This window comes from Protomyctophum parallelum (genome assembly GCF_964188405.1).
Source record: "Protomyctophum parallelum genome assembly, chromosome: 11".
Lineage (NCBI taxonomy): Eukaryota > Metazoa > Chordata > Actinopteri > Myctophiformes > Myctophidae > Protomyctophum > Protomyctophum parallelum.
This window is the reverse complement of record NC_139707.1, coordinates 44,160,874-44,174,113: the sequence shown is the minus strand read 5'-3', so window position 1 is coordinate 44,174,113 and position 13,240 is coordinate 44,160,874. Positions and strand designations below refer to the sequence as shown.

The 13,240-nt window shown below is 44.8% G+C and overlaps 1 protein-coding gene across 1 annotated transcript in view; it reads left to right on the top strand.

The window, feature by feature from the left end:
* dgkg (diacylglycerol kinase, gamma) overlaps window positions 1–13,240 on the top strand; it is a 91,526-nt gene that overhangs the window by 17,936 nt on the left and 60,350 nt on the right. Inside the window, 4 exon segments of the mRNA XM_083776960.1 lie at window positions 5,018–5,171; window positions 9,472–9,738; window positions 11,921–12,073; window positions 12,627–12,676. Of these exon segments, the coding sequence (XP_083633086.1) occupies window positions 5,018–5,171; window positions 9,472–9,738; window positions 11,921–12,073; window positions 12,627–12,676 (624 nt within the window).

Sequence of the window (13,240 nt, the reverse complement as noted above, 5' to 3'; positions counted from 1 at the left end):
GTTCTATTACTTTTTCATTCCCCCACCCCCTTTCTTACTTTCCTAAACCTCATGTTTATCTCTCTTTCCCCCCCCCATCTAAACCAAACTGATTTATGTGATCTTCTTCCAGTTCCTGTCTTCCTGCTTTCTGCCTTCTTTATTGTCACCTCTGCCCTGCTGTAAGCGTCTCCTCCTCTGTCTCTGGGTGGACATGACTAACAGAGTCTGCCTGGAGGTTTGGCGCCTTAGGAACCAGGCAGACTCAGCCTGGGGTGGGTGGCTGGGGTGGTGGTCATTGTGGTCCACCTGCGACTGGTCTCTGACCGGTGTGTGTGTGTGTGTGTGTGTGCGTGTGCGAGCGCGTGCGTGCGTGCGTGCGTGTGAACGTCACGACCATGCATCATCTAAATATAAATGTCTGACCAAGTCTCTGTGTGTGTACGTCTGTACGTCTGTAATCCTGTAATAAAAAACTCGGGAACCGTTCGCCCCGCCAACTTCAAATTCGACACACGCGTTCCACACCACCACAGGGTGCAGTGCCTGCAGGTGTCGTCGAGTCGGTCGGACCCGCGGTTGTCCAGAACCGCCCCCAAAAAGGGCCTCTGCCAGGGGCTCTGGACCGGGCCCCGTGCCCACGGTCCATATATGGAGCTCGCCTGTTCTGACCTCACAACACTCCATATTTGGACATGGCTGACACAGAACTCCATATATATAGGAATAAAGGGACACACAGAGAGACGCATACAGAAATCTGACATCATTCTGACGTCGGGCAGAAAAGGGACACAGACATAATATCTGGGTGGGGCATCCATTTCCAACTTGCATCATTCCATGTACTGTAGGCCAGTGCCCAACGCTGTAGAGGCCCCCGTGGCAGAAACGAATAGTTTTCATAAACCTCATGGGGGCCCGTGCCTGGTTTAGCCAGGGGAGGGCGGTGTTGGACAGTGTCTTGACTGTCTTCAGTGCGGTTGGGTGCAATTCCCCGGAAATCCTCATGGGGGCCCTGGCCCTCCGGCCCCCACAGACTCTACGTCACTGCCCCGTGGGCACCAATCTAGTACTTTTAATGAATCAGTCCATGGTGCCAGCTCTATGGGAATGTAGAACCCATGGTTAAGTTTGGCATTGCCCCCCGTCAACATTGACAGTCTCCCACTCATTGTCAGCTTAACGCATTCTGACCTGAGATCAGATTCTAAAAACGTCTGTTTGAAAATGACAGTTTTCTGAAAAAGCTATGTTTCTATGTCAGTCGTTCTTCGATCTTTCAAAAATAGCAGACCTACAAGCTCGTAGCACGCCACTCGGTGGCGCGCTATGATCTTGTAGATCTGCTATTTTTCAATAGCTAAAGCATAACGTAAATGCTAACCAAAAAGGGGCTCCCGCCTAAAATGGGTTAAGGATTATGCTGCTCTGCTTCTCCTCAGCTCTGTGGCAGGTGGTATAGGAATGATCTATTTAAAAAGACAGAAGATAGACAGACGATTGAATCTTGATGCGTGTCATCAATGGCGGAGGAGCAGAAAACAATATATTCTCTCTGGTGATTGATCACCTCGTGACAGGGAAGGAGACAGAAAGAGGCTAAATATTCCAAGCGCAGGAGTTCCCCAGGTGACTGCCGACAGCTAGATCTCCATCAGACCTGACAGATTTATGTTTCCATCGTTCAAGTCAAGCTCCTTTGGGGGACAAATTATCACGTCGTATAAAATAACGTGTCTCGGCTGTCTCTCGTGTCCTAAATGTAAATAAGCCATCGCATTAACCCATTCTGACCTGAGATCAGATTCTAAAAGTGTCTTTGATTTTTCAAAAATAGCAGACCTACAAGCTCGTATCGCGCCACTCGGTGGCGCGATATGAGCTTGTAGATCTGCTATTTTTCAATAGCTAAAGCATAACATGATGCCAACACCAAAATGGGTGCCCGGTCAGAATGGGTTAAATGTTATTCGCAAGACATTATTTAGTGCTCAAACTGCTTATTTTAGTTCAATAGTACTGCCACTTGTGTCGTAGGTGGTGGTAGCAGGATTCAGTTCAAAGTTGCCCACATCCTGTATGATATTTTGTCTGAAGCGTTTTGTGATTTTCATTTGTTCACAAAACCTCACACAGGAGGCTTCATCAGGTTTCATGTTTGGTCCCTTTTTTTAACACACTCAGTACGTACGACGTGTGGGAACGTCATAACCAATCCAATCGACTGATTGCGACGACGTCTTAGCGCTTTTTCGTTGATATCAAACGGAGAAAATATAGTTCCGATTTCTTTGGGTTGGCTAAGCCTGATTTATGCTTGACAACAAAGTGTTGTGCGAGGTGTTGCTAGAGCAAAATATATTTCTTTATATACCCTCAGCTTAAAAACATTGCATTTGCATTGAATCGAGTTAGATTTTGCCACCAAAGCATAAATCAGCTGGTACTGCATGTACACATATTCAACATCCAGGTAAACACAGGCTTGCTCTTTCATGCTTTTCTAGGCATCTGTTGAGCTGTCCTGTGTATAGAATGGTTCAGTCTCATATCCCTACCATTTAAGGCCAAAGGATTATCAATCAAATCTTGACGGAACTCTTTGCCAAAAAAGTAAATAAAGATGAAATGAACCATGTAATAAATGTGTCATCGTTGCCCTTGCGGGAGATATTTGTGGCCTGGCAGCCTGTAACAGTCATCCAGTGTGCTGGCTCATGGAAAAGGATGGCCCATTGCTGAGGATTCTGTCACTAAAAAGAAAACAATCTCATCTGGACAAATTACATAAATGCCTATGAAGGAAAGGTATCATGGTTAGAACTCAAAACATGCTTTACTTTGGTGTGTTTGCATTTAGGTGCATTAACCACCTGGTGTCCCTATGTTTTAAACATGTCATTATAGATGGAATCATTCAAACATTGTACCACCTGTTCAGAAATATATAATGCGACAGAGTATAAAAGAGTTTTTTAAGAGTGTAATGGGTTCAGGTGCTTGTGTGCTTGTGCTTTCCAAATGGGGAACAGATTAATGGGTATAGGCCTATAGAAAGGAAAAACAAATCGGCTGTGTGTGTGTGTGTGTGTGTGTGTGTGTGTGTGTGTGTGTGTGTGTGTGTGTGTGTGTGTGTGTGTGTGTGTGTGTGTGTATGTGCGCACGTGTTAGCATATTTCACTCAATCTGCCCAGCACAGCAAATAAGAGCCTTGTGGTTTGTTTGCCAATGCCTAATATGGAGAAGAGTGCAAAAGGCACAGGATCATCCCCACCGTGTGTGTTCTTCTGTGATGGATATAGTTTCCAAGAGCCCCCACCCCCCCCCCCCCCCACACACACACACATACACACACACACTCTCCACTACTTTGCAGGTGTCTTTTTAATGCAGAATATTAGAGGAACAGATATACTAAGACCTCATGTGGAAAGGTGATATGGAGCAAATGGGAACGTTCCTTGCGAGAACATGCTAAAAAGTCCCCCGGGGCTCTATACTATAGGCCCCCTCCTGTTTTGTCATTTTTTTTCCTTTTCACTCAATGTTCTGCACAGAATAAGGGTTCAAGTGGGTAAAGTGTTTCTGGGGTGAGTGTGTCTCCACTCTCCACACCAATGAAAATGATCCAGCAGAGAACCTCATAAGAGAGTGCCGGGCCAAGCGAGTCAAAACCCTAGGTAACCACTCCGCCAGCGTAAAGTAGCTAACAACCACTTCTCCTCCTTCTATCTGCTCCATTCCTCTCTTCCTCCCTCCTCTCTCCTGCCTTCCTCCCTCCTTCCTCCCCTCCTGTTATTCCGACTGTTAAACAGAAGCAAGATGTTCTCACCCAAGTAAGCCACAGCCCAGTGGGCTCTGCATGCTGTGTGGTGTCTGTGTCGGCAGACTGCATGCACATTCTGTCCAGTATATACGACATGACATGACATATAACATGACATATCCCACCAGATACCAGATGATCTCTCGCCGTCTTGCCAGACGGCCGAGGGCAAAGTGTCCATGAGGTCCCATTGGGTCACGTCCACTGCTGTTATGTTCCCCCTCCATGTGTCTGTGTGAGGGGCAGTTATCTGGGCGGGAGATAGGGGATTGCTGGGTTTAACAGGTTAGGTAGTTCCATAACCCTGGAATGTTGGGTCATCTACTGTATTCTTTGTCTTAAGCCTTTGTTATTCCATCAGGCCTCTGGCACCAAGTCGTCGTTGTTGTTTCTTCAGGTCTTTGTCTCCATTTTGATTGGACAGACTGCCTGTGCCTGTATGCTTTTGAACTTTTTACTGACATTTAACACTGTTAAATGTCCATAAATTGGAAGTAGGCTTTCGGTCTAATGACCTTCAGCTTAAACCATTTGTTGTCTATGCCAGTGCTTCTCAAAGGGAGGCATGTGTATTGAGTACCCACCCCTAGGGATACGCAGATGTACTATAGGAAGAGAAGGTGGAAAATGAAATTATTTTACCGCTATGTTTAATGATAAAACATTGCCAAACTTTGTGTGAACCTGCTGATCTGCTGAAATATTAAACCAAATGAAATCAAAAAGGTACCTAGCGCAACTGTTGTTAAAATGGAAAGCAATACTTACTTGCACATTATTTTAACATACTGACATCAAACCTGGACTTAATGAGATGTTATGCCACAGTTTAAAGTCACTAATTGCACTAATTGCAACTCTTTCACATGTTTTATTCTTCAAAAGGTGCGTTATCATTCATAGCGACATATGCTAGCTATGGTTTACTGAGCAAAATGTTGTAGGGAATATTGAAGACAAACGGTTTTGAGAACCACTGGTCTACGCTATGCCCATGTCATCTGAAATTTACATTTGACGGAGGCCAACACCGCAAGTATCAACCAGGGCCATTTTAGAAACTGACAATCCTCATCATGTAGTCGGTCTTCTAACAAAATGTATTATCCATACATTGTCGTATGAAAGCTTAATTTGTGGGCGTATACTGTGGTTGCATGCTGTAGTTCTGTCGACAACTCGTTCACTGCGTTATCCTGTCCTTCGCAGCCCATTGACTATGAGGGCTTCCACCTCTTCATGGCCACCTACCTGGAGAACGACATCCCGGAGGAGCTGTGTCAGCACCTCTTCACCTCCTTCAAGAGCAAGACGGGAGGAGGCTGCTCGCCTGATGTGTCCCGTGCGGGAGCAGGCATGCTGGGTAGGCACGCTGACGTTGTGTGTGCTTCCTTTCCGACTGAGCCAGTTGTCATGCAGATTGAGGCTCAATCTCTTTTTGTTTTTAAGATGAGTTTTTGGGGCTTTTTGTGCCTTTATTGATAGTTACAGTGAAGATGGACAGGAAAGAGGGAGAGAGAAAAGGGGAGAGACATGCAGCAAAAGGTCGTCATGAACGGGACTCGAACACGCGATGCGCTGTCAGGCCAGAGTCTATCTATATGTTCCATGCACCTGGAACGCTAGGCCAGCAGGTGCCTGCAATTGCGGCTCAATCTCGATCAAGATTTGCATCTTCGGCCCGGACGGCTGGCGTAGCTGTCTGGGCACCTTGGCTGGTGATCCAGTCTGGCAGTGTGCTGCGGGGGATGGACTCCCGATCCTGACGTCCTTTACTGCGTGTCTCACCCCCCATCTCTCTCCCCATTTCCTGTCAGCCTACTTTCATCTATCCCTCTATCAAAAAAAAAGAAGATTTGCCAATTGCATCTTCACTTTAACACACACACACACACACACACACACACACACACACACACACACACACACACACATTTTAATTATTTTATTTGGTCCACACTTTAAAAGGAAAATGCATACAAGGACACAAACATTATGGGTGCAGTTATGTTACAATCACAAGCCTATGACACATCATGATACAGCAAGAATGTCACTCAGCAGCGTCTCTCACACACACACACACACACACACACGCGCACACACACACACACACACACACACACACACACACACACACACACACACACACACACATTGGATGAGTGGTAGAAATGTGGTCTCCCGGGTTTGAATCCCACAGCTGAAAATCACAGCTTTAAATTATCACTGACAATTTCATACAGTCTAGACAGACAGACAGACAGACAGACACAGACACTTGACTTGGGTTCACTACTGCTGCTGTGCTTTGTGCAAATTTTAAACTGTGTCCACCACCTCCTTGCCCGCCATATGGGTTTACATGTGTGTCCTGGTCCCTGGCATTCTGCTCCGTATCCTGCCTGCCGAGCCCTGGAGAAGCGGACGAGCTGGGGAACAGATGGAGTGATGAAAGGACACTGCAATTAGGATTCTATTTGTATTTCATCATGCTGGCCTGGGCCTTCCGTTTTACACAGAGAGAGAGAGAGAAGGGCTGTTGTGTGGGCTGAACAAGACACAAATAAAACCACAAACATGTTTTGCCAGTGTCGAAGATCTTGTGAGGTCGAAACATGATGTTCCCTCTTTTTAAACTTTTGAGTGCCCAGAATAGATCTCCCATTTTTGTGATGTCTTATCCCGTCTGATCCAGGAGCACCTTATTACTTTTTAACTTTACTGACTTCTGCGTGACCGTCTCCGTTGAGCGCCTGGTTGTCTCTTTCTCTCTGAGAAATTGGATATTGTTGTCAGGTATGATACCTTCTATAGTACCGTAGTTCTACCTGAAGCTCATAACGCAATATCTTCTCTGGCCAAGTGGGGACGTCGTCTTGTTGGCAGAGTGGGTATAAATGTGGTCTCTCATGTCAGAGACCCATGCTTGAATCCCATAGGGCACGAAAGTGTTGGGGTTGCACCTTTAAACATCATCACAGTAGCCTGATTATCAGACTGTAGCTTTCTTGAAGCTTCAGTCTGACATTGTCTCCTGTCTGAGCGATTTCAAGGGGGAGGGGATTAGAATTTCCCTCAACCAATAGCCATTGTTGTTGTTTTTCCCCTCCTTCCTCATGTGTGTTGCGCTGTGTGATGACGCTGAAAACGTACATACAAATATACATAGACATAATAGAAGACTAATAGAAGTATGCAAACAAATAATAATAATAATAATAATATGTATATAAAAAAACAAAAACAAAACAAAAAAACAATAATAATAAAAAAATAAATAAAGACAATAATAACAATAATAATAATAGAAATAAATTACAGTAGGGTCAGTGTAATACGTTAAGGATTGTTGATGTCAGCCGCGTTCATCCTCTCAATGTGTGTCAAAAAAGGTTGCCAAATGGTGTAAAACTTTAAAGCACCGGCGTACCCTCTTGTGGAGTAGCGAATCTTCTCCAATGTCAGATGATGTAAAACATCATTAACCCAAGATTTAAAGGTTGGTGGTATTTTCTCCTTCCATTTAAATAGTATTTGCCGCCTAGCCAAAAGAGATGCAAAGGCTATCATATTCTTGTTTTGCCGGCTAAGATGTAGATCTTGGGAAATAACTCCAAACACTGCAACAGTGGCAGAGGGTTCTATGGGCACTTCTAATACATCTGAAAATGTTTTAAATATTGATTGCCAAAATGTATGTAACTTTGTCGAATCACGATTCTACAGTATGTCTCACACACAACTGACACCTCAAAGTGACTTTGTTTATGGTTATTCGATGTGTGGCTTTTCACAGGAGTAAGGATTCTCAAGCCTTTTCATTTCAAGAACTCCAAATTCAATATGAATTATGCCACAGACCCCCATTTATAAAATGTTTATTTCTGGGACCCAATCTAAAAACATTTTTATTGTTCTATGATTTAGTCCATCATGGTCCGTCATTTAGGGTAGGGTTAGGGTTTGGATTTGGGTCATATATTGAAATAATAGTGAAACTCGGATCAAAATAGCCATTCTTGTATGTTTTCTGTTGTATTTACCTGGGCTGTCCTCCAGCTAAAGAAAGCTTTAAGTGGAAAAACAAATATGTAAAATTGCCTTCGGCCTTTTCAGGTCGGTGCGGTTGAGAACTGAACACTCTAATGTGGATTCTGAAATGATAAACTGCCAGAATGAAAGGGTTTTACAAGAGATGTGCATGGAGCTGTCGACCCTGCTGGGTCTGTAATATAGAGACAGGAATCTGAGGGCAGAGAACACAACATGTTCCTTCTACCTTGTCTGTTTGTGGAATCGCACTCTTGGAGACTCTCAACATAATAGTCTACATTGCCACCTGGTGGTTACTGGATTCATCACTTTAGAATAGTGGTCTTTCTTTACCACCCAGTGACACTTTCACTGTTACAATTAGATTAGACCCCATCACACATGATTTACATCCTCCTGCAATGATTATACCCTCCTAAACATACTATTCTGTGTAGGGCCGAATATAGTCTAAACATCCAAAGCAGTGGCGCAGACACACACAGCCTTTGTATCTTATTCCACCAGAATTCAGACTAGCCTCTCCTAAGCACAAGAGAGATGGCCCCGACAAAGACTGTGATCATCGTAGGGCCATGATTCCATTGTGAGCAGCAAGGGCATGCGGATTTATGTGTTTCTTTCCCCTCTCAGGACCCAACACAATATCTGTCTCTTTAATGCCCTGACTACTCAGAGAGGCCTCTATTGTGCCTGTGGGAGATAGTTTGGAGGTTAGAGCATTCGTTCTCCTGCTCATAAAAGCGTTCAGAGGATTCCGAATATTGCGTCATTTTATTTGACTGTCTGAAAGTGACAATTCATCCAACTCATAGGCTAACCTTGGGAACAGTCCGTAATTTAGAGCCACTGGAGTATAGTGACTGCTGCAAGGCCTGTTCCCTTGTTGTCACTTTGAGTTTGTGTGTATATAATTGGCTAAACCTTCCCTCACCGACTCTCCCTGACTCTGTGATATGTCGTTACATGCCTACATACCTATTCTGGGCATGTCATAATAAGCAAACATAACGCATTGGGCTTGTAGATCAGCTATTTTCATGAAAGTTTTTGTTAGAGGGAGGAAAGGCGAGGAGGTCATCATGGCTTGTGGTAGACATCTTTGTCAAAGTTCCATTTTTGTCAAAATTCCAATTCCATCTTTGTCAAAATTCAAGTTTTTGCCATGGACATATACAAAATGAGTGTATCAGATACACAAAGAGACAGCCCTAAATGGCCATAGCAGGTCTGTAACTCTTGAGAGTGTACAAATGGAACCAAATAGTACTACGAGACCATTTGGTTCCATTTGTACACTCAGAGTTATGGGGATCCTTTGCAAATAAAACATTTGAGAACCACTAGTTCAGTGTCATACATATTCTGAAGAAAACCCTGGAGACTTGACATTCAGTAATGGTATGTTATGGATCAACATAAGAACATTTGAATAGTGTGTAAAAACAAAATGTCAAACACCCCCCACCCCATCTATTCTACACAATAAAATCCAGGGAGTTAACTTAAATTAACACTGTATTTTTCCAGTGTATCCTGTAAAATTCCAGTCATTCAACAAACTGCATTCCTCCCCTCTCATGTTGTCTCTGTATGACTCCCAACAGGGATGAATGGGAAAAGCAGCATCCCTTCAGCTAGGGGCCGATTCACTCCAGAGCACTCCGGAGGTACAACCATGCCAGGCTCAGGGGCCACCACCTCGCCCTGTTCATCCCGCTCGTCCTCGCAGCGTTCAGGGACAGGGGGCCACACGCCCGGGGCTCCCCACAGATCCCCCTGCGCCCAGCTTAACGCCTCAGAGAGCTGCAGCAATGCCCTGACCCCCAACTCTGGCCCTGCCAGGTCCCCCATCTCTCCCCATCTCTCACCAGGTGAGGCTAGTTTAACGTAACTTCATTTAATTACAGTCCGGTATTATCCTTATTATCTTGGATATTGTATTGCTGCTGTTTTGCACAGTCTTGCAAAACATACCAGTGATACCACACCCACATTTGGCTGATTGTACCTGTATGAGAGAGTGACAAATCAACGATCAAAAATAATGATAATGATAACACATGAGCGCCGCCATTTTGAGCACTTGTTTGAGCATGACAGCTGGAGGAGTGAAGCGTGACGTCTCTGTTGTTATTATGAGCAGACCTGATTGAATGGGAATCATGAGTGCAACAAACTGAAACTCGTGTGAGCAGCCAGTGAGCAGCAGGCATTTTCATGAAATAAAGTATCTTTGTTGTAGGACGGTTGTTGTTATAGTATATGACAATGAGAGACTTTAATTGAGCTCTGCATAAATGCACCATGCACTTTATTGAGCTGACTGAGTGCACCACAAAGTATTTAATTTACTAAAAGAAAATTGGTGCTATTAAATTTTCTTTATATACTATTACTATTACTGTTTGCATACTTTGCATTGTTGTGTTCGTGTTGTGTTTATTTCTTTCAGATACATTGTCTACATGAATTTAACCATATTCTAACCATATAAGATTAAATGGGGGTTAAATGCTGCAATTTGTAAAAATGACTAAATATGACTCCTAACGTTGTTGAAGTGGGACTCATAAAATGTCCCCGAGACCCATCTAAAAGTGGTTGAGATTGGTATTCAGGCTATACCGATTCCGTAGCTGGTCTCATGGTCGCAGCCTACGTATTTCAGTGAAAGATACATAACGCCAGTGTACTTTATACCTCATACTTTAAATGCTTAATATGAGGTATAAAATACAGCAGCCTTGTGTTCATAAAACAGAAAGATTTGGTATTGGGTAAGACTGGCGATATGTATCTTTCCCTGCTTCGTCTCAACCATTACTCAATGGCTCTGGTCTCAGCCACCGCGGTGGATATTAGACATTCCGTTTTATTTAATTTTTTATGTTGCCACTACTGTTGGAGCAGCCATAAACTACACAGGTTCATCTCGATGTTCTGGGCATCTTTGTAATGTTAGTGTTAGTAAAAAAGCAGGTAAAGGAGTAAAGTTTGAGGCAAACTAACATCAGTCACTCTGCCGTTCACTGTAGTGGAAGAGGTGCGCCTGGTGAGGGTTTTATCCCCGCAGCTACGTCGTGTCCGCCTACAGGAAATACGTAGGCTGCGACCATGAAACCGCTACGGAATCGGTCTATAGGTGCCCAGCCTCCCCCTGGCCAGCTGGGGCGCCTGATGGAGGGGAAAGGAACTGGTTGGAATAACGTGTTCCTTCCACGCGCTACGTCCAACCAGGGAAACTCCCCCCTGTCAGGTGTAAAGGAGGAACTTGGACACTCAGGCATGAAGGAAGCGTGAGTTCAAGTCCGTTGCTCTCCCGGCCTTGTCCCCCATATTTGGGGACTAGGTTGGTGGAGGGTGTGTAGAGCCCAGGATCACATTAGATGATTGACACAGGGGTGAAAAATGGGTTACAAAATCGTGGGATAAAAAAAATATATATTAAAAAAAAAAGGCTATAGGTGCCCAGTCGGCTATGCCAAGCCGCCCGGGCCACTATTACTGTACTTACTAAAACATATTCGTTTGGAACATGACTCATGCCCTCATGGTGCTTTAATCCTTTTACACTCACATGACATCCTGTGAGGATGACATCACGCTGTTTTGATCAGCGCGTGATATCATGCCCTTGCTGTGTATACTGCTGCATGCTGAGTCTTTATGTTGCTGCTGTGCCTTCAAAGGTTATCAAACGTCTCTCTTGAATGTCCCAGTCCCATCTGCTCCCCAAATGAGTCATTTTCAATTCCCAGTATGCAGAGGAGTTTCACTGGGACAGCATAACGAGCAGCTGTCGGTCGATCTTTTACACCCGACCTACACATATTTAGTGCCCATGTGTATTCTATAGGGCACACTGCTGTCTTACATACAGAGCCTTTGCACTATGCGCTAAGACCCTATAGCGCATTTAAATAACACATTGACACTATCAAAACCGATCCACAGAGCGCGAAGCCGCCCGTCATGCTTTAATAAGTGGTAAGAACAACCTAACTGAAAACCCTGTCTATCTGTTGGTCTGCTGGTCTGTCTGCCCGCCTGAAGAGAGGAACCGGTCGGAGAAGCACACATCGACGCGGCGGAGCCCGTCGCCCCAGAGGGGCACCCCCCTGCCGTCGCCCCAAGTCGTCTTCCTGAAGGACATTGTCTGCTATCTGTCCCTGCTGGAGAGGGGCACGCCGGAGGACAAGCTGGAGTGTGAGTCACGGCGTCTGGGATAAGGGATGCGAGTAGTACAGCGGGGATGTGCGGTCGAAGCAGGTGTCGTATGCAATTAGAATATCTGTTTGTCTGGGCAAAAGGAGGGAAAGCAGGTACAGTATTAACCACTTACACACGGTAGAAGACGTATCTGACCTCCCAGCAGCACCGCGTGCTTTCAACTTAGCTTGACACCATGAGCAATGAGACTTCCTTTCCCTGAACTGTCTCCTGGTCTCCTGGGGCCCATTGCTGCCTGTTGGACATCCTCATTAGTATGCCACTGAGCAGAGATCAGTGACGGTGCCTGAGGACCTGGTGGACCAAATTGTGTCCTGTAGCTTTTGAGGCTATATCTGCACACGTACATGCACATAGAACATAGAACATAGACACTAATCTTTTCCCCTGTCACCGATGCCGTATAGTATGCATGCTCCACTACTTGACCCTGCGGGGCTCTCTGGAGAGGCTTCAGGAAGGGGAAGGTTTACATGGACTCATTGCCCGCTGAGTCATCATGGTTCTCTGTTCTCTCATTCCCCTCTAGTCATGTTCCGGTTGTACGACACAGATGGCAACGGGGTGCTGGACAGCTCGGTGAGACAACCGTTTATGTCTCTCACTCCATGTGTCTCTCTCTGTACTCCAATTTTCTTTCTTTCTTTCTTTGTGACTCTTTGTCACTGTGTCTACTTTGTGTGAGACTACTCCCTGTCTCTAGCTGTCTCTTTCTACTCTCAATGTCTCTGTCTTCTGTGAGCATAGCCACTCCAGGAATAGCAACTTGAACACAACACTCCAGTGTTTACATGAAGTCATTGTTGATAGTCAATGCTCTGTTCACTCTCATAACAGCAATGTGCTGGACAGCTTTCCCAAACAGAGAGCGTCATTCCTCCAGAGTCCAGTAGACTCTCTACATACTCCAAATGGTGATATTTTACACCATAGACTTAACACAGGCACAGGTGTTTACTATACTTACTTACTGTAGTTAATATACTGTATACGTTTTTCTTGCAATGAATACACCCTTTCTCTTTTATCTGTACATTTATCTGTTTTATTGCTGCACATTTCATCTCCTGTGTCACAGTGCACTTCACATTGTCAGTAAGAGTTTCCATCTACGTAACATGTGAGGAGAGGGTGACCAGTTGT